Source organism: Chelonia mydas, chromosome 6, assembly GCF_015237465.2.
Source record: "Chelonia mydas isolate rCheMyd1 chromosome 6, rCheMyd1.pri.v2, whole genome shotgun sequence".
Taxonomy (NCBI): domain Eukaryota; kingdom Metazoa; phylum Chordata; order Testudines; family Cheloniidae; genus Chelonia; species Chelonia mydas.
Window position 1 is genome coordinate 17,426,602 of NC_051246.2, and position 26,341 is coordinate 17,452,942.

The following is a 26,341-nucleotide window of genomic DNA, read 5'->3' on the forward strand; positions in this document are numbered from 1 at the left end:
CTCTAGAACAGGGATAACCCTGCTCTGCTGATGAACTAGCATTAGGTGTTGTCATTTCTGAAGGCAGCTTTGCCCCAACCTTTCAGCTTGCAGGAGGCTGCAGCGTTCTGGGTGGAAGATATGTAGGAGTCACGCTGAAGCAGGAGGGTTGAGTAGCAGGATGAATCTCACTCTTTCCTTGCACCATAAATTGGTGCAAAGGGAGGGCTAAGCCAGGAAGGATCACCCCCTCACATGCTGCTTCTGCAGCAGGAGGCTACAGGGTGCAATTCCTCCCCCTACTCCCCTCAATGCATTATGAGAGTCAGTTTATTTTGGAGATTATCCCTGAGGATCCCTGCCCTGCACCTCCCACTCCCAGTCCTCTAGCCGGGGTGGGCAGGGGAAGCATGTAGTATTATGGTCTGAAACTGACTCTAGGGGGCACCTAGGGGTGTAGCATGGAGCAAAATTGGTTAGCGGAAGAAGGAGAAGCAGAGAATAATTGGCTTTACATCCAAGGGCTAGGGCTAGCTTAGCTTGGTAAGCAGCTCACTCCTCTGAGAGCCCCCCCTGCTGTTATCTGGTGCTGCTGCGATGGGGAACTTCCCACTTCTGCCCCCTACAGGTCCTAGGACACACCCCTGCCTTCCAGTGCAAGAGGATCTGGGGACTTACGGTGCTGCAAACCCCTCTGCACCAGCACCTACAGAGCTGAAACGGAGAGAGGAGGCTGGAGCCATGCCCCACCCACCCATCAGCCTAGGGAGCTCTATTCCTCTCCTATGCTGGTGGGGACACTGGGGGGTGGGGTTCCCCAGATTCCCCACCTAACCCCCCAACCCAGAGAGGGTCCATCACCCCCACAATTAGTGAGCACAGGCCCACCTCCACAGTGCTTCAAGGAACAGCTTCTAACCAGGGCTGTGTGCATGCTGCTAACATGAGCACAGCCAGAGTGTGAAAGGGGGATGTGTGGGAGAGGGGACAACAGGGCATTCTAGGGGCAGAGGGAAGGGGAATGCCCCCCCTCCCCCACCATGGAGTAGCCCATGGTCCAGTGGCAGAAGATTTTTTGAACCGAGGGCCTTGTTAAAACATTGCCAGGCCAGCACTTAATGCCCCTCACCCCCTGACACTGTGTGGCCCTGTTTGAACCAGGGGACAGCTGTCCACCACTGCTTTGACTAGAGAGAACCAAGGGGTATGGACTGGGCCTGGCCTATCTCCAGCCAGCATAGGAAGGACTGGCAAAAGCCAGGAAGTGGGGGTCCTAGGGAAGCCAAGTGCATCTATGATGGAGAAGGAAACGGGGGGGGGGGGTTCATTGCCCTCTGCCTGTGACCCCCCCATTGCAAAATCATACCCACACCCTCAATCTTTCCATTGAGTCTAAGCCAACTCTGCTGGGCAGTGGCTTGAAGGGAGCATGTCCTAGCCTTGCAGCCTCTGTCACCATATACAGCCTGCCTGAAGGCCTGCAGGCTGAAGAGGGGGAGAGAGACACCTACACAAGTCAGGGAGGAAAAGCAGGGGGATGGCTGTCTTCACTCATTCCATGGCCTCTCGCTCCATGGTACACAGATGAACCTACCATAACCAGAGGGGGAGGGGACTTTGGGACCAACATCCTGATTGCCAGCCCCTGTGCAGAAGCAGCCAGCCACAGAGACAGCCCCAAGCTAGGGACCAGTTCAGCCCCAGGAGCCCAGCTGGGCAGGAGCAGGTCTACGTACCAACCCAGCCAGGAGCTGGTCTCTACAGTGAATCAGCTGGCAGTGACACACACACACCCCCCCGTGGGGCTTTCAGGTTTTTTTAATTTAGTTGTTTTCTTGGAAAAAAAAAAAAAGAGAAAGAAAAAACAGTAAGGCAAAAAACCCAAGACTAGAAGTGGAGGGATTTGTTTTAGTTTTTTTTAAATCTACCAGTGTCCCTCCCATGGGAATCCAGGGCCCATGTCCCCTCCGTGCCTCCTCCTGCCCCCACAAGCAGGGATCAGCTAGCACTGGGCTTGGCCTCATCTCACCCAGCCGGCGAGAGGGGACCGGCCCCGTCCAGCCAGCAGTCTAGGCACAGGAAGTACGAACACTGCCCCCTCACCCGGTTGGCAGAGGTGGTGGAGTCAAGGGGGGAAAGAACGAACCCAGAATGAAACATACAAGGAAGGCACCTCAGTGTGTGATTCTCAGCCAGGCTCAGGGCTGCAGAGAGACGCCCCTCTGATTTTGGGGCTGGCCTGTTTCCTGGCCCTGCCCGATCCTCTCCTGCTTTGGCAGCACCTCTGAACCTCAGGATCCAACTGTGGCTGCTATCAGTGCCTCTGTCCTTCCTGCTGGAAGGGGCAGGTGACTAACATGGGGGGGGAGTGGCCAAGTGGAGAAGGAGGGATGCTAGCCCAAGTGGGCAGGGCCCTAGCCCAAAGCCAAGTATGGCTCTGGGCCCAAGCACCACCTCCCCCTCTCCCACAGACCAGTGCTGTGCCTAAGGGGCTGGGCGGGAGCTCTACAGAGCATGGGTACTCACTGTGCAGGTGACATGAGATGTGGGTGTTACAAAAATGAGACCCACTGTGGGAGGAGGGGGCAGAAATCAAACAAAATATTAGCTCTCTCTACATATATATAATATACAGATATATAACAGGCGCTCGCTTGGCCAGAGGGATGCTCCACCCCCACCGCAGCTCCCCACCTTCCAGAGTGCACGTGGGGAGGGGGAAGACAGTGGGGTGGGTGCCTCTTGGTGGGAGAGGAGGGGAGAGCAGAGGGGGTGGGGGTCTCATTGCCCACGGCCCTCTCTGAAATCAGACAGAAAGTTCAGCAGACACTGCCCCAAACAGGGTTCTCGGAGAGCAAGGCCAGTCACAGCCTCTGCCCCTGCTCCGGGATGGAAGGGGAGCTATGGCTCTGCATTGCCTGCCACAACATTCCTCCGTCTCCATGGGCACTCACCAGGCTCCCCCAGCCACTTGGGTGCCCCTAGCTCCTGCCTAAGGGAGGAGAGACTGACCCCTCCCCACCACAATATGAGATAACAGGATATCCCCAGCTCCAGCAAACAGCCCCCCACCCCATGGGAAGTACATTGAGAGGCTTCTGTTCTGTCCCACAGCCCCATTGTGTGCATCCCCTTGTCTAAGGGTGTTAACAAGGGCCAGTCCTTTTCTAACAGCTCCAGAGCTCTTCCCTCCCACAGCTCCCGGAGGAGTCGGGCCAAGCCAAGCTGGACAGACAGACAGCCGCGTAAGGGAGCTGGGGGACACGGCCACCTGGGGCAGAGAGCACCAGCCCCGGGGATCTAGACATCAATGTCAGTGTCAATCAGCTAAGGCAACCCAGCCAATCACCGCCACTGGCTTTTGCTTGTGGTGATTGATTCGGAACGAGCGATTGGTTAAGACAGACAGACACTCGAGGAAAGCGCTAGGCAAGGAAGTCACATGATCGGCTGCTTCCCTTCAACCTCCATCCTCTTTCCTTCTCTTCCTCCTGCTGCTGATCCTGCCACTTCCAGCTCAGAAAATGTCCGGACACGAGCTCCAGTCCTGCTTCTCTTTGCTCTCCCAGTATCCTCCCCGGTACACATGCGCCAACTCCTTTGTGACAGGGTCCTTCTTCCGCTCGAACCACAGAGCCTTGTAGGGGTCGTAGGGAGTGCCTGGAGGGGGAAGGAAGATTGGCGGGAGGGGTGTCAGACATGCCAGCGCCGCCTGGGGCGAGGAGAGGGGCAGGGAGCCAACAGTCTCCTTACCATCCTCCGTGGCCTTCATAGCCTCGGCCTCGCGCTTCTTGCGGGAGATGCGCTGTTTCTCCTCCAGCCGCTGCTTCTCGGCATTGGCCTCGTCCCAGCGCCCGTTCTCCATCAGCCTCTGGTCAGGCCGCAGCCGGCTGTCAGTGGGGGCGGTGCCGCTCTCGAGGGCGTTGAGTGTCAGCGCCAGCTCAGAGAAGTAGTACATGTTCTCAGCGTTCTTCCTGTGCCGAGGGACAAGGGTGAGACACGGCAGTGGGACGGGATCAGCCAGCATGGCATCCTCCCTCCAGCCCTGCTGCCTGCTCCGCCAGTGGGGAAGCGGTTCCCTGTCCCATGGGAATCCCTGATCTCTGCATTGGAGGGCAGAGATGGCAAGGCGTGAGCCAGCACCTGCATATCAGACAGCCCAGAAGGAAGCTGGGGCTATGCTGGACCATCTAGCCCCCACAGTGTCTCGGCCACACCCCCAGCCCAGCAGCCCTCACTCACGGGAGGGGGTTCCTTTTCCACAGCAGGACCCGACTCTCCTCGGCTCTCTGCCTCCCCTCAGCACCGTTGTCCCCACTGCCTGGCAGCACCTTGAAGCAGTCCATCTTCTCATCCCAGGTGCCCAGCAGGACAAAGTGCACTTTCCCCGAGAGGTCTGTCACCTCCCCCGTCACCTGCCGGGATGGAAAGTACAAAGTGGGGCACTGGGTGCAGCTGTCTCCCCAGCCACCCAGCACAGGAGCAGAGAGATGGGGAGTTCCCATGTGAGCCTCTAGTGCCGCTCCCAGCAGCCAAAGCCAGCTGCAGGAGCCAGAAATTCACCATATTCCACCCCCTTCCTCTCCATTAACCCATCATTCCGCTCAGGAGTTCACCAGATTCCTCGCCCCAGACCCACTGCGCCCTCCACGGATTCCCCAGATCCCATCCACCCCCAGCCCCGTTATCTCCGTGCTCATGACCCCAGAGGAACAGCTAGTTGGGACTGGAGCTGAGCCAGCAATACAGGGCTAGATGGGCAGGTCACTTCCCAGATGTAGCTGCCATGTCACACCCCACGTGCTGCCTTCTCCCTCACCTGCCATGGGGCAGCAGCTCACACAGGTCCTTTCCCATCCTGTCTCCCCCTCTGCCCCACAGCACCTGGCCCTTTTATTCTCTCCCCTCCTCTATCCCCCAAGCCCCTCTCCTGCACTGCCCCGATGAGCACTGCACCCTGCTCGGGGGTGGGGGAGGAGACTCGGAATGAGGATGAGCCATGAATCCCCCTCTTACCTTCCTGGCCACATCCCGGGAAAAATAGCTGTAAGGAACAAACTTGAGATTGCACTTGTCGCCTGTCTTGTGATTGACGATTTCGATCTCACCAGACTGCGGGGGAGTAAGGTTTGGGTTAACTAGGCTCAGCGGCACTCACGATGCACTTTCCAAGCCCCCACCCCCGTGGTAGTGATGGGGAAACTAAGCCATGGCTGTTAGGTGCCTAGCCCAAGTCACACGGCTAGGAATAGAACCCAGGGGTCCTGGCTGCTGCTGTACGACCCGTTCCTGGACTTACTTGCCCCCGTTCCCATCCACGCTGCTGCAGGGCTGGGAACAGAACCCAGGAGTCCTGCCTCCCAGTGCTGCCACGTGAACATGTTCCCAAACCCGCCCGCTCACCTGGTCTATCCATAGCTTGCCCACTATGATGTTGTGCACTGTGGTGGTCACCTTCTTCCACGTGTAGTGATTGCCGGAGGAGTGGAAGATGCAGTGGATGGTACCTAGAGACAGGGAGGTGGAGGTTGGAACAGCCGTTAGCAGACACCCCCTCCGTGCTGGGAGGGGACAAACTCCACCCACCCACGCCGCAGAAGCAGTAAAAATGGGGGAAGGGAACGGCCAGTCTAACCCCAGCGGCTGCCTCACAATGCTGCAGACAGCACACACCTGCGCCCATCCAGGCCTCCCGCCCATCTCTAGGAGAGCCCCCAACGCAACACGAACCGGACTTCACCCGGCCCAACACTTAACGGCAACCCAATCTGCTTTTATCCGACAGTCACATGCGCCACGCAATTAGGAAGTACCAAGCTGGCTGTGTGGGGAGCTCCCGGCTACTCCAGTCCCAGCCTCTCCCAGCAGGGAGCACTGTAGGGAGCGGGGGATGGGTAAAGCACTGGATTTGAGGATTTCCCTGCACGAGCCATAACACTGCCGGGCTCATTTGGTTTTCCAATCTCCTCGGAGGTGACCAACTGCGTTCACGCAGAGGCACTTCCCTTTACTTTGGTGGTTTCAGCCCGATGTGTGTATTTGCCGTTATGTCTAACATGGTTTCTGGACAGATGCTTGTGCCATGTAACCAATTCCAGGAAGCAGCACACGAGAAGCAGCCAGGGGGCTGAAGGACGGGTCCCAGAGCATGTCTGATTTCTTGCACAAGGGGTATAAAAGAGCAAGACACTCTCCAGAAAATACTGCAGACGCCGATTTCTCAACAGCTTATAAGCAGCTTTCCAGATCTCCAATTGTACAACCAATCCCCCACCACTCTGGAATTACCATCCAATCGACTAGAACTCCCTCAGACCCATGATATTCACTGTTCCTTCCACTGGCAAAGAAACTCAGACAACGTGGCCTACTGGACCGGGCTGAGAGTCAGGGCACCTGGGTTCTACTCCCAGTCAATGTTCCCTCTAATTTTTTACATCCATGTGCAGAATGAAGTTTGTTATGTGCACCAATATGGAGGTGACGTGTGGCGGGCGTGGGGCCGAGGGGCTCAGGGGTGGAGCAGAGGGTTGGAGTGCGGGGAAGTGAGGGCTCTGGCTGGGGGTGCAGGCTCCGGGGATGAGGGGTTCGGGCCGGGGATGAGGGGTTCAGGCTCAGGGCTGGGGCAGTGGGCTCTGGCTGGGGGTGCGGCCAGGGATGACAGGTTTGAGGTGCAGACTCCCTCCAGCCCTCTCTCACCGCAGCAGCTTGTGGCTGGGGGAGGGGCGCCTCTCCCTGGCCTGGCAGCTGCAGCAGGGCTGGGCTGGGCGAGGGGCGCCTCTCCCTGCCTGCGTGGCCCTTTTATAGCTTGCTGCATGGTCGCGCAGCTTAGAGGAAACTTAGCTCCCAGCTGTGCCCCAGACAGCAGGGTGATCTTGTATAAGTCACATCCCCTCTCTGTGCCTAGTTCCCCCCTGTAAAATAGAGGCCGTGACCCTGATCTCTATGGCTGAGAAGCTCTACGTCAGAGCGAGGTATTATAAACGTCACCTTAGTTGTGGGGCTGGGGTTAGCCTGCTGCAGTGGCACTTGCTTCGTGCTTTCCAAGCTCCCCACCAGCTCAGGCCATTCCCACTATAGAAACTGAGGCACGGCAGCTGGGTGGCTTGCTCTAGATCACTCTGCAAGGCAGTGGTGGAGTGGAAATGGATCCCAGAAATCTGGCTCTCCAGTGCATGTTCCTGCGATGGGCTGGGGCAGAAGGAGCACTGAGCTGGGAGAGGAGAGGGGGCATCATCTTCACCACACTCTACCATCCTCCTTCCTGGGCAGCTGACAACACTACAGGAGGGGCTGGAGACCCTCGCTGGCACATAGGGTAACAGCAAGGGGAGTGGAGATAGAAACCCCCACTAAGGGGCCTGGGACACTCTGCCGTGGCTCGAGGAACCCTCCCTAGTGCCTAGCAGTAGGGATGCTGGTGGCCAGGACTCACCGAGGGGCATGATGGATATGTATTTGCCGCGGAATTTGCTGGTGATTTTGATCTCCTGGCGAAGCGTCCAGCCGTGCTTGGAGTGAGCATGGTGGGCAGCAGCGGGAGGGTGGTGGCTTACCTGGGAGAGATAAGGGAGAGAACGAGACAGTTGCCAAGGGACCAGTGCCATTACTTGCCACTCCCAAGCCCAGCGCCTGGCTCTCTCTAAGAGACACAACCGTGGGGCCCTGGGGTTGGGTAGACAGGGATGGCAGCACCAGGAGCTCCAGCTGGAGGAGATCTCTAAGGAGCCCCAGCACAGACGGCATGGTAGCCTGGCTTGCCCTCTAGGGCAGAGGCTGTTCACACCTGCTCGCAGAGGGAGCGGTAGCCGTTCTCCTCCAGCCGGTCCAGCTCGAAGGTCTCCCCCAGGAGAGGGTTGAATGGCTTGCTGGTGCGGAAGACGGTGGTGGAATAAGAGGAGACTGTGAAGGCGGCCACGTAGCAGAGCTGCTCCAGGGAGCTCTCGCACTTGGCTGCTCGGTCCAGCAGCTCGTGGTACTCCAAGTCCTCGGTGAGGCGCTGCAGCATGGACAGAGGCTCGTTGAAGTTCACCTGGGAGCAGGAGAGAGGAGTCAGAGACAGGAGAGGAGCCCAGGATCTTGGCTGCCCAGGGAGCCGCAGCACTGGGAACCTAACAACCTTAGATCAATGGGGCTCATCAATTTGCAGCCTCAGTCCCAGCTGTTACTCAGAAAACTGGAGGTCACCCTCTTTCAAAGGACTAGCCCCAGAGCACCCCCACAGGCTGGGGGACTCACCGGCATGGGGATCTTGGAGAGCTCCTTCCCAATGCAGTTCTTCATGATGCTCCACAGGTTGAGGCTGTAGTTCGGCTTGTTGGGAATCCGAGTTCTCTTCTCCTTTTTGGTGTCCTCTGGCTGATGTTTGAACTGAGGGCAAGACATGGGCAAGACCATGCTGGCATGACCAAGGGAAAGCCGGTCTGCAGGCTTTCCTGGCCCTGCATGACTTCTTCTCAATCTTGACTCCTTCCCTCCCTTCGTGTCCTTCTCTCTACCTTCAGCCTCCTTCCATGCAGCTTCCTATGCCTGGGACACCCTGCTTGACCAAGTCCACCAGATCTCCTCCCACTCCACTCCCAGAAGGCCTAGTTCTTCCGCCACTCAGCTTCCATGCACTCCCATACGCACAGCCCTGCCTGTCAGGCCCTTGGCTTCATGCCTGCTTAAAGCACCCGGCAAGCTCAAGTCAACAGTGCCAGGAACATTCCTTGGGATATCTGCCCATGTCCCCCAGACAGCTTCTCTCTCTCTGGGGGCTTCCATCAGCAACAAGACTGTACCTGCCCTGGGTACAGAACTACCTGCTCGTCGAGGCTGATGTCACTGCTGGCGCCGCTGATGTTGCTGCCGGTGCGTCTACAGGAAGAAGAGAAAACAAGTCAGCACATTGCACCCCTCAATGCCCTCCCTCCCCCAAGCCATCAGAGGCTTTTCTCAGTCTGATGCGCATTGAAGAGCAAAGGAATGGTACAGGACATGGCAGGGAAGTGGAGAGGCCCAGGCCATGCTGATAGCTACCCCTCTTCATCACAGTAACCTACAGTATGGTGCTTACCAGCAGAAGCAGAGCTACATGATCATCCACAGATGTACGCGTAGGGAAGGGGCATCCTCCCTGCTAGGCAGAGGAGTAGGGAGAACGATGCCCAAGACTCAGCCCGAGATCACTCACTTGTGGCCCATGCTCTCCGGCATGGTGATGATCTCTGGTGCATCAAAGAACTCATTATCATCATCTTCGTCGCTCAGGTCTCCTTTCCCTGGGCAGCATTCATCTGCAAGAGGGAATGGTGGCAAGCTATACACGAGAGTCTTCAGTCTCCATCTGCCTGGAGCCCAGCGGGAGGCGCTATGGGAAGCAGAGCAGCAGTGCTGGCTGTGTGGGGAGCTCCCAGCTATTCCAGTCCTGGCCTCTCCCAGCAGGGGGTGCTACAAGGAGCAGGGCAGGAGTGCTGGCTATAGGGGAGCTCCCAGTTATTCCAGCCCCAGCCTCTCCCACCAGACCAGAGGGCACTGTTGGGAGCGGGGCAGCAGTGCTGCTTTTGGGGTGAGCTCCCAGCTACTGATCTCTTCCAGCCGGAGCAGGGCAGGAGCACTTGCTGTGGCAGAAGCTCCTGGCTACTCCAGTCCCAGCCTCTCTCAGCAGGGGGAGCGCTAGAAGGGAGCAGTGCATAATGATGGAGAGCTGAGAGAGAGCTCCCAATCCCACCAGTCCTTGCATCACCCAGCAAGAGCAACAGCAGACAGCTGTAGTGCAGCCTCGGGGAAGGAGCCCTGCCCGCTGACCTTTAGCAGAGCCCCCGCTGCGGGGAGTGCTGGCTGGCAGCACGGTGGCCCCTCGGAAGGCTCTCTCTAGATGATTGTGCTGCTTGGCCAGCTGCTCCAGGGTCTCCTCCAGACGGATGCGCTGGTCTCGCTCGTACTGAAGGGACTTCTGCCACTTCTTGCTGTGCGTCTGTGCCAGCATCAGGAAGTCTCGGCAGGCCTGCGAGGAAGAGCACAGGTCACTGCCACAGCTCTGTACTCCACCCTGCCCCGGAAGCGCTGCCTTAGAGGGGTCTGCTCAACATGCGTTGGTAGGCTCCAGATGCCTCTTATTCCCACCTGGGGCAATGCTGCCCCCTTGTGGACAAACAAGAGATGCAGGGGAATTTTCAAGCCATTGGCAGTGTCCCAGCCACCACCCAAGCTCAAGTGGCCTTGTAGCCACCCAGACGATAATTCCTTCTGGCCAGTCAAGACAACATCTTCCTTGTGAGCCCCTGTGCTGAGGTTCTGAAGACTAGAGGCAGCTCTGAGGCCAGAGACTCCCTGGCAAGTGCTTGGCAGCTTACAAAGCTGGGACAGCAGGCAGAGAAATGGAGGGAGCTCCCAGCTGAAGCCACCGTTGGCTCAGTCATTTGAGTGAGCATAGATCCCCATTTCCATCACAGCCCCAGCTCCCTTCTGGGGACCAGCCCATACTGGGAACTTCCCACACCCCACATCCCATAACCGGGTTCCCCATCTCCCTCTGACACCAGGGCAGTGATACCTCAACCCTCTATGGCCAGATGAGCGATCACTGAACCATGCCTTCACTGGCCTCTTAGAAAATCACAGAGCTGAGCTGGAACCATTCTCCATGTGGAATCCTGCCTCATCCCCATCCCTTCCTACGTCCTACTGCGATCAACCCCCAGCGTGGCACACTGTATCAGGCTGCCTGGTGGGCAGAGAAGAGGTGTAAAAGGGTGCAAGGGATTTACATCTTTTTATACCTCTTCTCTGCCCACCAGGCTACCCAATTCAATGTGCTGTGGCAGGGGCTGATCGCAATAGCCACAGAAGCCCTAGATAGGCACCGCAGGGCATTCACCATAACAGGGAGGGCACGTAGGCCACAGGTGCTCGTGTTTTGCCCAACAGAAGGCTCCGATGGCAATGCAGGAACCCGTAGGTTACCTGTACTGATTTACAGAGGACAATACATCTGCCCCCTGCTCCAGAGATCGCCTTCACTGCAATAATGATCAGGGCCTTATCGTGTCACACAGACCCAGGCCATGGCTGCTTGCCCCACACAGCACATGATCCCGCACGCACAGTTCCGCACTGATCTGAGAGGCCTCTCCAATCTGGAGCAGTGCATGCTGGGGCGTGTAATCCCTGCAGTTCCATGTGCTCCACCCCCCGCAGCTGGCCACACTCACGTTGATCATGGCGTTGGAGGTGATGCGGAAGAGTGTGGCTCGCTCGTTGACCTGCTTGATCTTCTCGTTGCTCTCGGCGGGCAGCTTGAGGGTCTCCAGCTCGCTGAGGGAGCGCTGCAGCGCCGTGCCGTGCTTGGCAATCAGGTCGTTGCACGTGCTCAGGTCCTCCACTTTGCTGGACAGGGTGCGCAGTGTGTTCTGCAGCTCCGTCTTGTCTGTCTGTGATACGGACTCTTCATCACCCGACTCATCTGGGGGGGTGGGGGGGGGGTGTCAAGGACAAGCCACATCACATCCAGCCAGGAAGGGATACTCAGCACCGACCAGCCAAGTGTGTTACCAGACCCTCCCCTGCTCCCCACACACGGTCAGCGCTTCCTACATTCTGTCTCCACAAAGTAATGGTAGTGGATTGGACAGCTCAGGGGAAATGGTGCCTCATCCTGTCCAATCCAGCTGGAGGTCAGTAATGATTGACAGCAGCTGTCATCCAATGGCTGCTCAGGTTGGAATTGTACCACCTGGCTGGGGCCTCAGCAGTGGGGACTGACCCCAGGACCTCTTTTCAGAGTAGCAGCCGTGTTAGTCTGTATTCGCAAAAAGAAAAGGAGGACTTGTGGCACCTTAGAGACTAACCAATTTATCTGAGCATAAGCTTTCGTGAGCTACAGCTCACTTCATCGGTTCTCAAAACATAAGCCACGCCTACCTAGACTAAAAGAGCCAGCTCTGTTAGCCATGGCTCCATCTGTGGCCCAGCCACCACTGGTGGGCACAGAGTGCCAGGCTGAGTGGCTGTGGGTTACAGAACCACTGCTACTGACCCATGCTGGCAGCTGGGCTCCCGTACTGCAATCTACATAAGCCACATCACAAAACTTCAGCTAGCGCTCAATGCAGCAGCCCAATCGCTTGGCAAGAATTATTACACCTATGCTCCGTGCCAGCTACCAACGTGTCTCAGCTCCTGGGTCTACCCTCGGAGCAGACTGGGCGCTGCCTTTTCCACCCACGTGACATCTCAGCAGCTGAAGTGCTGGAGCCCTGGTTGAATTGTTAGGGCAGAGCTTCAGCAGACAGGAGCTTTTGAGCTTCCTTCCTTGGTTTAACAGCACACGTCTGCTCACCTACAGGCCATAGCGTAAAGCTCACCTTGCTCCCCAGACAGCTGAGAAGGGGCATGGACTGGAGTTAAAGAGGGAGGGTATTTTTACTCCAGACAGGCTATTTATTGCGCTCCCCTCTATTTCAAAACAGAATCTGGAATGATTATTCTAAGGCCAGGATGACAGTAATGGGCAGGGCTGTTCACTGCATAAGTGGCTCCAAGAAGTCTATCCAAGACACTATCCAAGTCCAATACATTATCAGAACAGATCAAGCCAGGAAATCTTAAGGGAAAGATCTGATCTGACCATGTGGCTGGCATACGAGGTGTGTGTTAAACAGCAAGAGAGCCAACACTAGGGTATATATTAGAACTCAGAAAACAAAGACGTTTCAGGAATACCAGAGCCCCGAATCTTGGAATTCATGGTTAGAGATGGCAGAGATTGTAATCAAGACTTAGCATTGTCAGAGTCAGTAAAGACATGACAGCTGATCTTTTAGTGGTCTACTTTGTCCTGAAAAAAGAAAAAAAAGGGAAATCCCAAGCAGGCCAACGCAGAGCTACATTAAATAATTGTATTGGGGGTCGCTCCCAAAGGCACTACTCAGGAATGATACCTCACTATGCTGGCAGCTTACATACTGTCCCAACCAGATATAGCTAATCATTTGCTATGTCCATAGGGGCTAATCTGAAAAAGGTCTAGAAAAATTGGGATATTCTCCCCCCGCCTCAAAACTGCAAGTAATCTTTCATTTTCCAGACCTGTTCCATCATTTGTTCTATGTTACATGGTGCAAAAGTGACAGCTGCCATTCAAGCAGCAGTCAGAGGAGACCTGGGATTTTTGTATTAAGGGAGGTAACAGCTGACACTATTAGAGAGGTTCAGAGACAACTCCGATTGTCACACACAAAACTCAGTCCCTGGGTATGGCTGGACACCTACCGAGGGTGCTGACTTCACTTTCCTGAACGTTCCAAGCAGCGGCTGCCTGAGTGTGGAGAGCCCTTGTAAGTGCATTTGCAGATCTTTATGCACATTCATGCCACAGCCCCAGACAGCGCGAGGCGGTAGCTGAGCCACAGTCAGACCCCCGTGTTCCCATGGGAAATAAAATTCAGTGGAGCTAAATACATCAGCCCAGGGGGAAGAATGGCCTCAAAAGCCTCTTGCTGCAGAACACAGCAGCTTAGCCATGGGATGGGGAGCCAGGCAGATTTACGATACAGAAACAGGGTGTAGTTGTGGAGATACAGCTCTACCAGAGATTGAACAGCCTACTGGGTAAAGCAGGGTCCATCTGCCCCTTATGCTAAAGCAAGCTGGAAGGCAACAAGCCCCCAGGCCGTGTGTTGCCATGGGGCATCGGGCACGCAGTTCAGCACTGAGCAGTGACTGGAGAACCATGGGCTTGGTGCTGGGCAAGGCTGGAGACGCGTGGTCTTTGCCCCGAGGAGCTGAAAATCTAAATAGGATGGAACGAAACATGCCAGGAATCCCAATTGTAAAATTGTATCGAGCCCCACGCTACACATCACATCCCTAAAATGGAAAGGTGATTGGTATCTTGGGGTGAAGCGTTTGGTGCTGCTTTCAGGTGCGAGGTTCTCATCATCTGCAGCTCCCAAGAGAGCTCCGAGCAGGTAGCTACAGGAGTTGGGAGATTCAATTACTTAGGGGGTTCAGATCCCACCTCCTGACACACAGCACTGCACCCTGGGACCCTAAGCCCCACCTAGGAAAGCACTCCCTCCCCTGAGAGGAAGGGAATTCAGTCTTCATGTTCACTCATTCCTAGCTTCCCCCGTGTCCTCTGCACTGCACCACCACTGGGTCCCTCCCTCTTCTTCCACAGAGCTCCCTCGGAGAAGCCGCGCATGGCACCCCTTACCTGATTCAGCCAGCATCTTGACAGCCTTGGCCTTGGCCAGCTCCAGGGCCGTGACCCAGCGCTGCCGTTCCACCTCTGAGCTGGCCTTCAAGTGGTAGGTCTGTGCCCCACCGTTGGAGATGATGAAGTTGCAGGAGTCCTCCACAGTGATGTTGGCTGTGGCTAGGTTAATGGTCCCACGACAGGTGTGACGCATCTCGGCTTTCGATCTGCAATTACAGTGGAGAAGGTTGGGGAACAAAGGCAAACAATGGGTAACCCAAGTCAACACTGAGAGGGGCATCACAGAACCAGACTGCTGGCATGTAAAATTAAGACAGTCAGAGGAGTTTTTAAACTAAGGGCTGGGGGAAAGCCGACAGGTCATGCTAGTGGGGGAGTGGTTTTATATGTGAAAGAAAGCATAGACTGAAATAAAGTAAAAATCTTAAATGAATCAAACTGTACTATAGAATCCCTATGGATAGAAATTCCATGTTTGACTAATCAGAGGAGAGCAATAGGAATAAACTACTGACCATGTGACCAGGATGCTGACGGTGCTTGTGAAATACCCAGGGAAACTAGAGAGGCTGCAGAAACAGAAAACCCAATAATAATGGGGAATTTCAACTGTCCCCATATTGACTGGGAACATGTCACCTCCGGATGGGATGCAGAGATAAAATTTCTAGACACTATAAATGACTGCTTCTTGGAGCAGCTAGTCCTGGAACCCACAAGGGGGGAGATGGAGGGGGGAGATGCAATTCTTGATTTAGAACTAAATGGAGCACAGGATCTGGTTCAAGAGGTGAACATAGCTGAACCACTAGGTAATAGCAACCATGGCGTAATTAAATTTAACCTCCTCGTAGGGAGAAAAATACCAAAACAACAAGCCACAGTAGCATTTAACTTCAAAAAGAAAACTACACAAAAATAAGGAAGATAGTTAAATGGATATTAAAAGGAACAGTCACAAGAGTAAAATGCCTGCACGCTGCATGGAAACTTCTTAAAAACATCATAATAGAGGCTCAAACTACATGTATACCCCAAACAACAGAAACAGTGAGAGGACCAAACAAAAACAATGCCACCATGGCTAAACAATAGTAAAAGAGTTGCTTAGAGACAAAAAGACACCTTTTAAAAAAAAGTCAAATCCTTCTGAGGAAAACAGAAAGGAACAAACTCCGGCAAGTCAAATGTAAAAGTATAATTAGGCAGGCTAAACCGGGGTGGCCAACCCGTTGCTCCAGAGCCGCATGCAGCTCTTCAGAAGTTACTATGCGGCTCCTTGTACAGGCACCGACTCTGGGGCTGGAGCTCCAGGCGCCAACCTTCCACTGTGCCGGGGGGGGGGGGGGGGTGTGGTGTGGTGTGGTGTGGTGTGTGTGTTCGCTCACTGCTCAACCCCTGGCTCTGCCACAGGCCCTGCCCCCACTCCAGCCCTTCCCGCCCCCTCCACTGAGCCTGCTGTGCCCTGCTCCCCCCCCCTCCCCCTGCATGCCAGGAAACAGCGGATCGGAAGGTGAGGGAGGGGGAGGTGGCTCTGGGAGCGGAGCGGGGGCTGCTGACGTATTACGGTGGCTCTTTGGCGATGTGCATCGGTAAATTCTGGCTCCTTCTCAGGCTCAGGGTGGCCACCCCTGGGCTGAACAGAATTTGAAGAGCAACTAGCAAAAGATTCAAAAACTAAACAGCAACTTTTTTTTTTTTTTGGGGGGGGGGGGGGGGGAGAGTGCAGGGGAAGCAGGGACCCTGCCAGGCTCTCTGTGAGGCCACGGGATGATCCAGGCGCTGAAGCAGCATGCAAGGAAGACAAGGCCATTGCAGAGAAGCTACATGAATTCTTTGCATCACTCTTCACCGGAGAGCATGAGAAGGAGATTCCCACACTAAGCCATAGCGGTAGTCTGTAACCTATCACTTAAATCTGCCTCTGTGCCAAGTGACTGGAGGATAAGCTAATGTAACACTGACTTTTAAAAAGGCTTCAGAGCTGGTCCTGGCAATTGTAGCCCACTAAGCCTAACTTCAGTACCAGGCAAATTTGTGGAGACTATAGTAAAGAACAAAATTATTAAACACAATATATTGGGGAAGAATCCTTCTGTAAAGGAAATCATGCCTCACCAATCTATTAAACTTCTTTGATGGGGGGTCAAACATGTGGGCACGGGTGATCTAGTGGATACAGTGTATTTGGATTTTCAGAAAGCCATTGACAAGGTCCCTCACCAAAAGCTCCTAAGCAAGCCAAGCAGTCATGGGATAAAAGGAAGGTCCTCTCATGGACCAGTAACTGGGTTAAAGATAGGAAACAAAGGGTAGGAACAAATTATCAGTTTTCACACTGGAAAGAGGTAAACAGTGGGTTCTCCCAAGGATCTGTACTGGGACCAGAGCTGTTCAACATATTCATAAATGGTTTGGAAAAAAAGGGTAAACAGTGAGGTGGCAAAGTTTGTAGACAATAAAAAATTATTCAAGATGGTTAAGTACAAAGCTGACTGAAGAGTTACAAAGGGCTCTCACAAAACTGGGCAGGTGGGTAACAAAATGGCAGATGAATTTCAGTGTAGGTAAGTGAAAACTAATGCACACTGGAAAACAATCTCAACTATACATACAAAACAATGGGGTCTAGATTAGCTGTTCCCACTTAAAAAAGAGATCTTGGAGTTATTGTGGATAGTTCTCTGAAAACATCTGCTCAATGTGCACCGGCAGTAGAAAAAGCTAACAATGTTAGGAACCATTAGGAAAGGGCGATATAGTAAGACAGAAAATATCATAATGTCACTATATAAATCCATGGTACACCTGCACCTTGAATAAAGCGTGCAGGCCTGGTCGCCTCATCTCAAAAAAGATAGATTAGAATTGGGAAAAGTACAGAGAAGGGCAACAAAAATGACTAAGGGTCTGGAACAACTTCCGTATGAGGAGAGATTAAAAAGATATGGGCTGTTCAGCTTGGGAAAGAGAGGACTAAGAGGGGAGACGACAGAGGTCTATAAAATCATGAATGGTGTGGAGAAAGCAAATAAGGAAGTATTATTTATTCCTTCACATAACTCAACAAACCAGGGGTCATCCAACGAAATAAATAGGCAGCAGATTTAAAACAAACAAAAGGAAGAACTTCTTCACAAAATGTACAGTCAACCTTTGGAACTCTTTGCCAGGGGATGTTGTGATGGACAAAAGTATAATCTGGTTCAAGAAGAATTAGATAAGTTCCTGGAGGATAGGTCCATCAATGGCTACTAGCCAAGATAGTCAAGGACACAACCCAGTGGTTTGGGCGCCCTAAGCCTCTGACTGCCAGCAGCTGGGACTGGATGGTTCACTTGATAATTGCATTGTTCTGTTAATCCCATCTGAAGCATCTGGTGCCAGCCACTGTTGGCAGACAGGATAGTGGGCTAGCTGGACCATTGGTCTGACCCAACATATCTGTTCTTATGGCATGGCACCATCTCAGCAGCCACCTGTTCCCCCAGCATCCCATCCTCTTTCCTAGACAGAACTCCAGCCAAGGAGGAGAAGGTGGGGGTTTTGAGACCTTAGCAGCATCACACCAGAATCAGCCAGAGAGGTGGTTGTGGAGTGCCGGGCACCCCATATGCTGGTGGTTTATTCTGATTTGAGCTCCCTGCTATGTGGGCATTATTAACCAGGTCTCTTCTCTGCCAGCTTTCGCTAGCATATGGCAAACTGCAGAGGCATTTCTCTCCGCCCCCCATGCCACCCCCCACATTGGCAGTGGCTCCCAGTTTGTTCTATTAATGGGCCAGGCCAATCCCCTTTTAAGGGTCTGGGTGGGGAGGCTTTTCTATGCTCATGTGATCTCTACACTGGCAGGCATTTCTATTAATAGGGCAACATCTTGAACTTCATAGAACTGCCTGATAATTTAGCCCAGCCAGCCAGCCGCACACTAGGCAAGCCAGATGGCTGGGGATTTTATGTTCACTGCTGGGACTCGGCCAGACTGGCGAGCTTTTGGGGGTGTTAAGCCCCAGGTGGATGTGGCTTCACAGAGTTCACACAACAGTCTTCCGCCCCCAAAGTAAATATTAACCAAGTGGACTAGTGAATTTCCGGCCAGCCACATCACACACTGCTGTCAACATGCCCAGTAATGCAGGGAGCGGAGCATGCACAGAGCACCCACCACCCAGCAGGAAATTCCAGAGCTGGCCTGGGGAGACGTCCCTGCGAGATCCTGTCCTTTGATCTCACTGATTGGGCAATAGTGATGGGAAGAGAAAGGCCCCCAAATAGCCATGGCAGAATTAGCATGGCTGGAAGGGTTGGTCCTCTCTTGCCCCCCCATTAAGGTCAAGGGATCTCCCTTCCCCCCCTCCATATGCCCCCTGCTGGCTCAACTTCACTTTTAGCAAGAACACACAGCCTCCCTGCCCTGAAGGTCACATGAGCTCTTCAGCAGCCAATCTAGTTATTCAGGCTGCAACCTTTCCCTCCCCCATCCCAGCTCAGGATGAGTTCAAAGTTCCCACTGTATCGCTGTGGTACAATGCGGGGCCATCTCCCTGCCTGCATAACCAAGCAACACCTAGGCAGCCAAGGGCTGGCACACACTCACACCTTCCCCCTGGCCTTGGCAGCTTACAGCTGGCACACCAAGGAAGCTGATGTAGGTCACCCTCTTGGAGAGGGGGGAGAAGACAACATGGGGGTGAGCTGCTTTATCTCAGGGGCTGCCACTTTTCCTGAGTACTCTCTAAACCCTGGAAGTCTTTGCTCGAGAGCATCAGACAAGAAGGCTGGGGGAGGGGAACTGTGCATTCTGCCCTCCCACACCCCCAGCTGTGTAACATGAGCTTGTGTTGCCAGCTATTCTTACCCTCCAGGCTCTAGTTACTCTATGAATAATACAGGGCTAGCTAGAGGAGAACAGCTAACAAGCAGCCACCCCACCCTGGGTTCAGCCAGGCTGGGCGCCCTTATTCTGTGTTGTCACTTTAAACAGTTTATAATCAAGATGCCTGCCTGAGACATAACTCCTGAACCATTTTCCTGGGACTTTTCTGAGATGCCACAGGCCTGGTGTCAAGGGTGGGGAGGATAAGTCACTGCCTTCTGAGGATTTAAGCTTTCATTTATTTACGAAATGATGTTTCTAGCCCTTAAGGTTGGGAAGAAAATCCTCCCAACATGACCAAATGCAAGGCTGCCTTCCTGAGGCTGCAGTGTCTCTGCTCATGGCTTTCCTGAGCATCAGCAGAGTGACATAAGATGCTCGTCAGTTTCATAGCTAAAAGAAAAGGAGTACCTGTGGCACCTTAGAGACTAACCAATTTATTTGAGCATAAGCTTTCGTGAGCTACAGCTCACTTCATCGGATGCTTATGCTCAAATAAACTGGTTAGTCTCTAAGGTGCCACAAGTACTCCTTTTCGTTTTGCGAATACAGACTAACACAGTTGCTACTCTGAAACCTGTCAGTTTCATAGCTGCCATTCCCAGCCCTCCGGACCACAGTGAGGGTCTCAAGAATCCGTCTCAGCTACTTGCACTTACATCACCATCTGAGCACCTCACAATCTAACATTCCCACTACACCCCAGAGAAGCTGGGCAGTGCCACTTTGACATCTGTAAAATAGAGAGACACACACACAGACTTCAGAGTAGCAGCCGTGTTAGTCTGTATTTGCAAAAAGAAAAGGAATACTTGTGGCACCTTAGAGACTAACAAATTTATTTGAGCATAAGCTTTCGTGAGCTACAGCTCACTTCATCGATGCATCGTGACTTGCTCCAGGTCACACAGAGAGTCTGTGGTAGAGCCAGGATTTGAACCTACGTCTCTCAAGTATCAGGCTAGTGCTCTGACCACTGGACTATCCTTCTCCCTTAGGCTGCTGCTGAGGAAAGATATGAGCAGAAGCAGGCCTTGTGGCAGGCCCTCAGGAGGATCCAAAGCAATAAAGCAGCAGACTGGTCTACACCTAAAAATTACATATATCTGGCTACGTCACTCAGGGCTGTTAAGTTCCATGTCTACTGTTGTAGTTAGGTCAACCTAACCTTCTGGAGTAGATGCAGCTAGGCTAATAGAAGAATTCTTCCATGGACCTAGTTGCCACCTCTAGGGGATGTGAATTTCCTACCTCAAAGGAAAACTCCCCTCTCGAGTCCAGGGCTACAGCAGGGTAGCCGCAGCTGCAAACCCCCCTCTCGAGTCCAGGGCTACAGCGGGGTAGCCGCAGCTGCAAACCCCCCTCTCGAGTCCAGGGCTACAGCGATAGGGTGACCATATTTGTTAAAGTAAAAACAGGATGGCCAGGGCTTGCCAGAGCTGCCCCACCCTTCCCCCACCCACAGGGCTCGCCTGAGCTGTCCCCAGAGCCGCCCTCCCCATGCCACCAGGGGCTAGCCTGCCAAGCCCTGTGCCGCCGGCAGCTGGGGCTGACCTGCTGAGCTCTGCGCAGCCTGGGGGGGTCAGCTCTGAAGGCAGCTCTGCCTGCCAGCATCACGTTTCTCCGCTGTTGCTGGAGGATTACGCTGCCTTCAGCTGAACCCCGAGCAGCACCCGCTGCTCTCTGCTCTGCCCTGCAGCTGGGACAAGAGCCCAGTTTTGGTGAAAAAGTAGGGACGGCTGGGACAGATTTGAAAAAGGGGACTGCCCTGGCCAAAATGGGACATATGGTCACCCTATACAGTGGGGTAGCTGCAGCTGCAAAGCCCCCTCTACAGTACAGTGCTACAGCAGGGTAGCCACAGCTGTAGCATGTGTAGTGTACCCAAAGCCCCATACACTCACACCCGTAGCAGCTAGGAGGCTGGGATAGGGCAGAGTACTGAGAGCCCAACAGTCAGGAGATGGAAGAAAAAAACCTTCTCCTTCACAGTACCCAGAGGGGCAGGGGTGGGGCTTCAAGCTTGTGAGATATCTACTTGCCAGGGGCAGATATGAAGGAGCCCCCATCAAGCATGGGGGTAGGGCCGGGCTTGGCAGGAGGAACTACCCCCTCCCTCTCTCTCCAATCCAGGCCTCTGGTAAAGCTTTTAACCCTTGTGGAGGCTCTGGGGCTCAGATGTCAACTACAGGCAGGGTGTGCAAATAGTTTTGTTCTATCTGCAGATATTTACTATGCAGGTGGCAATGAAATTACTTCCTAAACCTAAACGTGCAAAGCCAGGTCAGATGGGAGATGTTCAGCGAACGCTGAGGTGCTACAACAGCGGTTCTCAAACTTTTGTACTGGTGACCCCTTTCACATAGCAAGCCTCTGAGTGCAACACCATTAAAAACACTTTTTTATATATTTAACACCTTTATAAATGCTGGAGGAAAAGCAGGGTTTGGGGTGGAAGCTGACAGCTTGCGACCCCCCCCATGTAATAACCTCGTGACCCCCTGAGGGGTCCCAACCCCCAGTTTCAGAACCCCTGCGCTACAAACAGTAGTGCGAGCAATTCAGGAAGGCATGCCCTGGAGGAAGTAGTGACTCAAGGCCCCAGTGTGGTGGTGGATACCGGGCTGCACAAGGTGCTGATGTAAATGGCCTTGGTGATTCAAATCTTATCACACTCCCCTACCTGAACCTGGGCATGTTGGCTAATTCCAATTCAGTGATGCCTGAATCCAGTCTAAACACCACTTTGAGATCCTTCAGGGAGGATGGCGCTGGAGAAAGATTTCAGTGGGTTTTTACAGAAGGCTCTAACTTGCTCACCCTGGTATAGGAGAGCAGTCCTTATTCCCACCCCAGCACCTTGGAGGGCCCAGAGCACAGAATCCCTCCACCACACACAGTAGCACTTTACCGCCTAGGTACCCACAAGCAGCCAGACTGAGCAGCACTGTTACACAAGGAGCAGACTGGAGCTGCCTCGGAGCTCCAAAAGTCAGAGGGGGCAGGAGGTGCACATGGCCCCTCTGGCTGGGTGGGTGATGCCCTTGCTGCCCCACTCACCCAAACAGAGAGGTTGCTTTCCACTTCCCTCCTGGTGCAAGGCACTAGAGGACTGGACTGACCACACATCCCCTGAGCTTACACCTCACTGATCCACGCACTTAAAACAAGAAATATTTTGTTTAAAGCTCAGATTAGTCCCCAGAGGGGGGAAGGAATCCAGGAGACGTGTTATGGACCAACTGCCATGCCGGGGGCTGCTGTGCGTAGCCTGTGATTCTGGGTAGGGCGTCAACCTAGGGGCATGCAGGGCAATGTACAATGGGCTGCAAGAGGCTTAGGGTTAGCAGCTGCCAGTGCTACTTACTGAGCTAGTGACCTGTGTGTGTGTGTAACCCAGTTTAGGTAAGGAAACGAGGTGCCATCTCCCAGCTTGGGGAAGGGGAATTACGGGCTGGCAGCAGGAGGGTTTTCCAGCAGTTCAGGATGCCCCAAAACTGAGCTGAACAAGGGAATGTGAATGATGTCTGCTCAATGCTCTATCGGCCAAATAGCAGAGCGGTGCTGAGCGAGTGCCTAGACTTAGAGTTGGCATCCTGGCCCTGAAGTTTCCTAACGGGCACCAGCCACCAACCAAAAGAACAATGGAGTTGCCCTCCCGCTACTTTACCGAATTCTTGGGGCTCTGCTCAGCCAGCTGGGCCTCAGAGGGAACATCAGGAAGAGAAGGCCTCAGTACATAGGGGTTATGATTGAGTGAGAGAGGAGGAGAGTTCAGATGGGGCAGCGACTGGCAGTGAACCCCTCATCTGTAGCAGCATTGCTCCAAGGAAGGGATAACATGGGGGAATCTCCCCGCTGAGTGAGAGGAAATTCTGGCTCCAGCAGTACCTCAGTGAGGAGGAGGGGGGTGACTCCGAGCAAGAGGGAACCCCAGTCTCTGCAATAACTTAGGAACCATTTGTCCAGTGAGCCCAGTTAGGGTGACTGGGCAGGGCAGCCCCTGTACCTTTGCTCAGTAACTCAGTGGCTCTGGCTGGGTGAGTGCTGGCGGGACGGAGCAGACTCAGCAGGGGGATGGGAGATCTCTATCCAGCAAGAGTTTGGGCAGGCGTCTCTCTACCTAAGTATCTCAGCACTCTGAATGCTCATTGCTTTTCATGGAAAAGAATGTCCCCAGGACAAAAGACATCTCTCTTGCTGGGATTATCTTTAGCAGCTGAGAAGCCCATTGATCTTTGGGGGAGAAGGGGGTCTCTCCCTGGGACAGGGCTGAGCCAGTTGTGGTACCAAGCTCTTATCTAGTAATTTCATCAGTAGATCTCAAAGTGCTTTACAAAAGTGGTCAGTATCATTACCCACATTTTACCGATGGGGGAAACAGAGGGGAAATGATTTGCCCAAGGTGGCCCAGCAGGCCAGTAGCATTCCTGATGAAGTGAGCTGTAGCTCACGAAAGCTTATGCTCAAATAAATTGGTTAGTCTCTAAGGTGCCACAAGTACTCCTTTTCTTTTTGCGAATACAGACTAAAACGGCTGCTACTCTGAAACCTCTCATCCTAATAAATTTCAGGCTTAAGCCAATCTTTAATATCCCTTCCAAAAATCTTTAATTAATCGGGATGTTCTTAATCTCCATATAGCTGTCCAATCCCTTTTTGAATCTTGCTAAATTCTGAACCTCAATGACTTCATGTGGCAGTGAGTTCCACAGGCTAATACCACACTGGTGTGAAAAAAGTATTGACTTTGAATGTCCCTTGGTCTAGTGTTAGAAAGCAGGGAGAACAGAAGCTCCCAATCTCCCCTTTTCAAAACCAGTGATTATTTTATAGATTTTTACCATGACCCTTCTCATTTACCTTTTCTCTAAAGTACCAATCCCTGTCTTTTCAATCTCTCTGCCTGGGAGAGTTATCCAGGCCTTGACCATTTTCATCACCTTTCTCTGAACTTCCTCTAGTTCTGCTACTATCTCTCTCTACAGGGGTCTTGTTGTACAGGAAGATCCCTGATATTTACAACAACCATGGAACCTGGTGCTCTTGGGAAACTCTCTCTGCAGGGGTTGCCACCAGTACCTATAACTGAGGAGCTCATTGCAAAGGTTGGGGGGGGACATGACTGGTGTCTCTTCCTAAGGGTAGGTACCTGTAGCAGCAGAAAGGCCCACTGTTCAGGGCATAAGCAAGGGGGTTCTCTCTCTTTCCCTAGGGGTTTTGAGTCTTCCTCACATGTGGGGACAGGGACCTTGCTACCCGAAAAAGTCTGTTGGTCTACGTACTTATCTGGCCCATCATCACCACACCCTTGCAAGGCAGGGTAATATTATTTGCAGTTTACAGATGAGGCACAGAGCATCTGGCTTCTCCAAGGTCACACATGGAGTCTGTAGCACGGCAGGGAACTGAATGACCCAATCCAGTCCTTTAACTACAAGAACAACCTTTCTTGTGAGGGGCAGAAGGGGAGAACTCCCCCTACCGGGAAATAATCACTATCTGAGTTAATGTATAAATCTTTTGATGTGAGGACAGGAACTGAGCAGCCTAATGCTACTTTAGGAGAATGTAAAAGGGGCTCTTCCCAGCAGGCTCTAGACAGGGAGAGGGATATAGAGCAAGAGATACAGTACCTGAGGAACCCATTGTTCTGGGTGGGAAAAGGAGCCTCTTTGTTGGGACATCCCAGGCCCGGAGAGGTATCAGTGTGAGGGAAGGGTTGGGATCTATAATAGCTGCAGGGCTAAATCACTCTCCCTAGGATGGGGTCCCAATGGGAGGCAGTCCCCAGCACAGGGGGTGCCATGACCTGCAGTAGCTTGGGGGAGGGAGGCCACGACACAGTGGTGAGGAGACTGTCTAGCTCAGAAAGGGAAATAGGGACTTCCTTGAAGCAGCTTAGGACCCCACTGCTGTCGGGGGAAGGGTCTCACCCATAGCTCAGGAGTTGGGACGTACCACTGGGGGTGGGGCAGGGACTGAGTCGGCAGGACCCATCTCCAGCGGGGTGTAGTAGGTCAGCACCCATTGCTCTGGGGAAGGTCAGCTCACAGAGCACGAATGAGCTCAGGGTCTCACCTGTAGTAGCGCCGCAGCCCATCGCTATGGGGCAGGAGGACGGGGCCCGGCCTGGGGGCGGGGTCTCACCTGTGGTAGCGCAGCAGCCCATCGCTATGGGGCAGGAGGGCGGGGGAAGGGGCAGAGGGCTGGGGACAGGGCCCACCCAGAGGCGGGGTCTCACCTGTAGTAGCTCAGCAGCCCATTGCCATGGAACAGGAGGGCTGGGGGCGGGGTCTCACCTGTAGTAGCTCAGCAGCCCATTGCCATGGGACAGGAGGGCGGGGCCCGGCCCGGGGGCGGGGTCTCACCTGTAGTAGCTCAGCAGCCCATTGCCATGGGGCAGGAGGGCGGGGGAAGGGGCTGGGGGCGGGGCCCGGCCCGGGGGCGGGGTCTCACCTGTGGTAGCTCAGCAGCCCATTGCCATGGGGCAGGAGGGCGGAGGAAGGGGCTGGGGGCGGGGCCCGGCTCGGGGTCTCACCTGTAGTAGCTCAGCAGCCCATTGCCATGGGGCAGGAGGGCGGGGGAAGGGGCCCGGCCCGGGGGCGGGGTCTCACCTGTAGTAGCTCAGCAGCCCATTGCCATGGGGCAGGAGGGCGGGGGAAGGGGCCCGGCCCGGGGGCGGGGTCTCACCTGTAGTAGCTCAGCAGCCCATTGCCATGGGGCAGGAGGGCGGGGGAAGGGGCTGGGGGCGGGGCCCGGCTCGGGGTCTCACCTGTAGTAGCTCAGCAGCCCATTGCCATGGGGCAGGAGGGCTGGGGGCGGGGCCCGGCCCGGGGGCGGGGTCTCACCTGTAGTAGCTCAGCAGCCCGTTGCTCAGCACGAACCAGCGCCGCTGATACCCTTTGATGTAATTGGTCCATTTGAAGAGCCAGCCCTCGCGGGCCGACCCGGAAGCGGAGCTGGCCGACCCGGAAGCGGCTGTCACCCCTCCCGGGCCCGCTCCAACGGGGCATCCTGGGCCGCCGCCGCCCGGTGCCGGCGAGGGGAGCGGGGTGGTCGGGCCGGGCCCGGAGCCTCCGCCGCCTCCCGCGGCCGGTGCCGAGGGTCCGGGCGCCGCCGCTGGGCCTGTCCCGGGTCCGGGCCCCGCCGCCCGCAGCTCTGACATCTCGCGCCGCGTCCGAGAGCTCGTCGCGCCGGAGCCCAAGTGCCCTGCCCCCCTCCTTCCTCCGTGCGCTGCGCCGTCACCCGCCCCGCGCGCTGCCCATTGGCGGCGCCACCCC

At 54.5% G+C, this 26,341-nt stretch overlaps 1 protein-coding gene across 3 annotated transcripts; it reads right to left on the reverse strand.

Moving 5' to 3' along the window:
- Positions 1-1,781: 1,781 nt before the first annotated feature.
- On the reverse strand, positions 1,782-26,341 carry LOC102931965 (oxysterol binding protein). 3 transcript variants are annotated; one of them, XM_043549529.1, is made up of 15 exons: positions 26,212-26,341; positions 25,910-26,181; positions 14,180-14,388; positions 11,175-11,425; positions 9,769-9,967; positions 9,155-9,257; positions 8,784-8,838; positions 8,218-8,349; positions 7,766-8,011; positions 7,415-7,535; positions 5,383-5,486; positions 4,996-5,091; positions 4,222-4,394; positions 3,733-3,953; positions 1,782-3,639 (listed from the first exon to the last, which is right to left on the reverse strand). In XM_043549529.1, the coding sequence occupies exons 1-15, from the start codon at positions 26,224-26,226 to the stop codon at positions 3,497-3,499; spliced, it is 2,340 nt and encodes a 779-aa protein (XP_043405464.1). In that variant the 5' UTR covers positions 26,227-26,341; the 3' UTR covers positions 1,782-3,496. The 3 variants fall into 3 exon arrangements, with proteins under 3 accessions (XP_043405464.1, XP_037755311.1, XP_037755312.1); XM_037899383.2 differs by having other exon boundaries at positions 25,910-26,292; XM_037899384.2 differs by lacking the exons at positions 25,910-26,181; positions 26,212-26,341 and adding an exon at positions 25,303-25,331.